Here is a 1,612-nt window from a genome sequence, read left to right as displayed (position 1 = left end):
ATTTTTATAAAAATCATGTTCTTTTCTGTTTTGGTTTTCTATTCCCAAGAAATAAAATAAATTTAAGGTAAAAAAAAACTTGCAACTCTTCAACTATGCGAATCTAGTCAAAGATTCCCAACTAAATCTATAAAAACTTTTCAACCACACATTTATTATATACAAAAATACATGAAAAACATCTTGCTGCTCAAGAAAATTGTGGCTACAAAACCATTATAAATAGAGGCAATAGAGTTTTTTTTTTTTTTTTTTTGCTACTAAGGAATATAACAATATGGGAGATAAAGTGAAGCTTTATGGTGCTAGGGGAAGCACTTTCAGTAACAGAGTAGATGTGGCTCTGAAACTCAAAGGTGTTGAATACAAATACTATGAAGAAGATTTGAAGAACAAGAGTGGTTCTCTCCTCAAATACAACCCAATTCACAAGAAGGTCCCTGCCTTTGTCCACAATGAAAAGCCCTTAGCTGAGTCACTTGTCATTCTTGAATACATCGACGAGACATGGAACACTCATCCCATCTTGCCTCAACACCCCTACGAAAGAGCTCAAGCCCGATTTTGGTGTCGTTTCATTGATGACAAGGTAACAGTTAATTCTTCCAAAATAATCTTTTCTTTCTTTGTTTTTTGAGCTAGAACTTTCGTCGAACACTCTTTGATGTTCATGTGCGTATTGTAAAGTAATAGTTTTGACAGTGAATAATATGATTTTCCAAACTCACAATAAAGCTCATATGATATGTCACACATTCTCTTTCATTTTTTGAGCTTGAACTTTCGCCGAACACCTTATGTGCGTATTGTAATTAACAATTTGACGTTGAATATGGTTTTCTCAGGTCGTGCCAACTGCATGGAAAGCATTTTGGGTAAAGGAGGAGCAGAAAAAGGCATTAGAAGAAGCAACTGAGTATCTGGAGTTTCTAGAAAAAGAGCTGAAAGGCAAGTACTTTGGAGGAGAAAGCATTGGGATGGTGGACATAGCAGGAAACTTCATAGCCCAATGGATTCCAGCCGTACAAGAGCTTGTGGGAGTAGAGATATTGACAGAGGAAAAGTTTCCCAAGCTCTGTAAATGGAGCCATGATTTCGCCACTCACCCTGTGATTAAAGAAGCATCGCCTTCTAAAGAAGAACTCATTGCTATCTTCAAGCCTCGTTTAAACCCCACCAACTGAAAACTGATTTAGTTTAGTTATATATCTTATCATGTTATCATAATATATAATATACTGGATGTTGTTATATTTATATATATTCCAAGAAGACTGACTGAAGTCATTACTAGTATTTTTTATAATTAAGCTGTCTATGTGTTCAGAATCTACAATTTTCTTTGTAAAATAAAGATTTTTAATGTATTCCACAGTTTATTGAGAATGTCATAGTTTTTTTATTTTAATAATTGTGTGAAAAATAACTTATTTCCAGTATATGACTAAAAAGAGAGAATATTGTTAATGCATTGTTATTATGGAGCTGAATGAATGGTTCATGATTAAAAAACTAAATTAAAAAAAAATGAATATGAACTAAAAATCTGAATTTAGTGTGTGAAAACTAACAAAAACAAAAACAAAAATGTGATTAGTAGATATGAATCCAA

General features: G+C 32.9%; 1 protein-coding gene across 1 annotated transcript; it reads left to right on the top strand.

The window, feature by feature from the left end:
* The first annotated feature begins 247 nt into the window (after nt 1–247).
* Nucleotides 248–1,386, top strand: LOC133801284 (probable glutathione S-transferase). Its single transcript, XM_062239455.1, has 2 exons — nt 248–589; nt 846–1,386. Exons 1-2 carry the CDS (start codon nt 278–280, stop codon nt 1,182–1,184), a joined length of 651 nt encoding a protein of 216 aa, XP_062095439.1. The 5' UTR covers nt 248–277; the 3' UTR covers nt 1,185–1,386.
* Nucleotides 1,387–1,612: the final 226 nt, after the last annotated feature.

This window comes from Humulus lupulus, chromosome 9 (genome assembly GCF_963169125.1).
Source record: "Humulus lupulus chromosome 9, drHumLupu1.1, whole genome shotgun sequence".
NCBI lineage: Eukaryota > Viridiplantae > Streptophyta > Magnoliopsida > Rosales > Cannabaceae > Humulus > Humulus lupulus.
The sequence above is the reverse complement of the archived record's forward strand: the minus strand, read 5'-3'. Positions and strand labels throughout refer to the sequence as shown.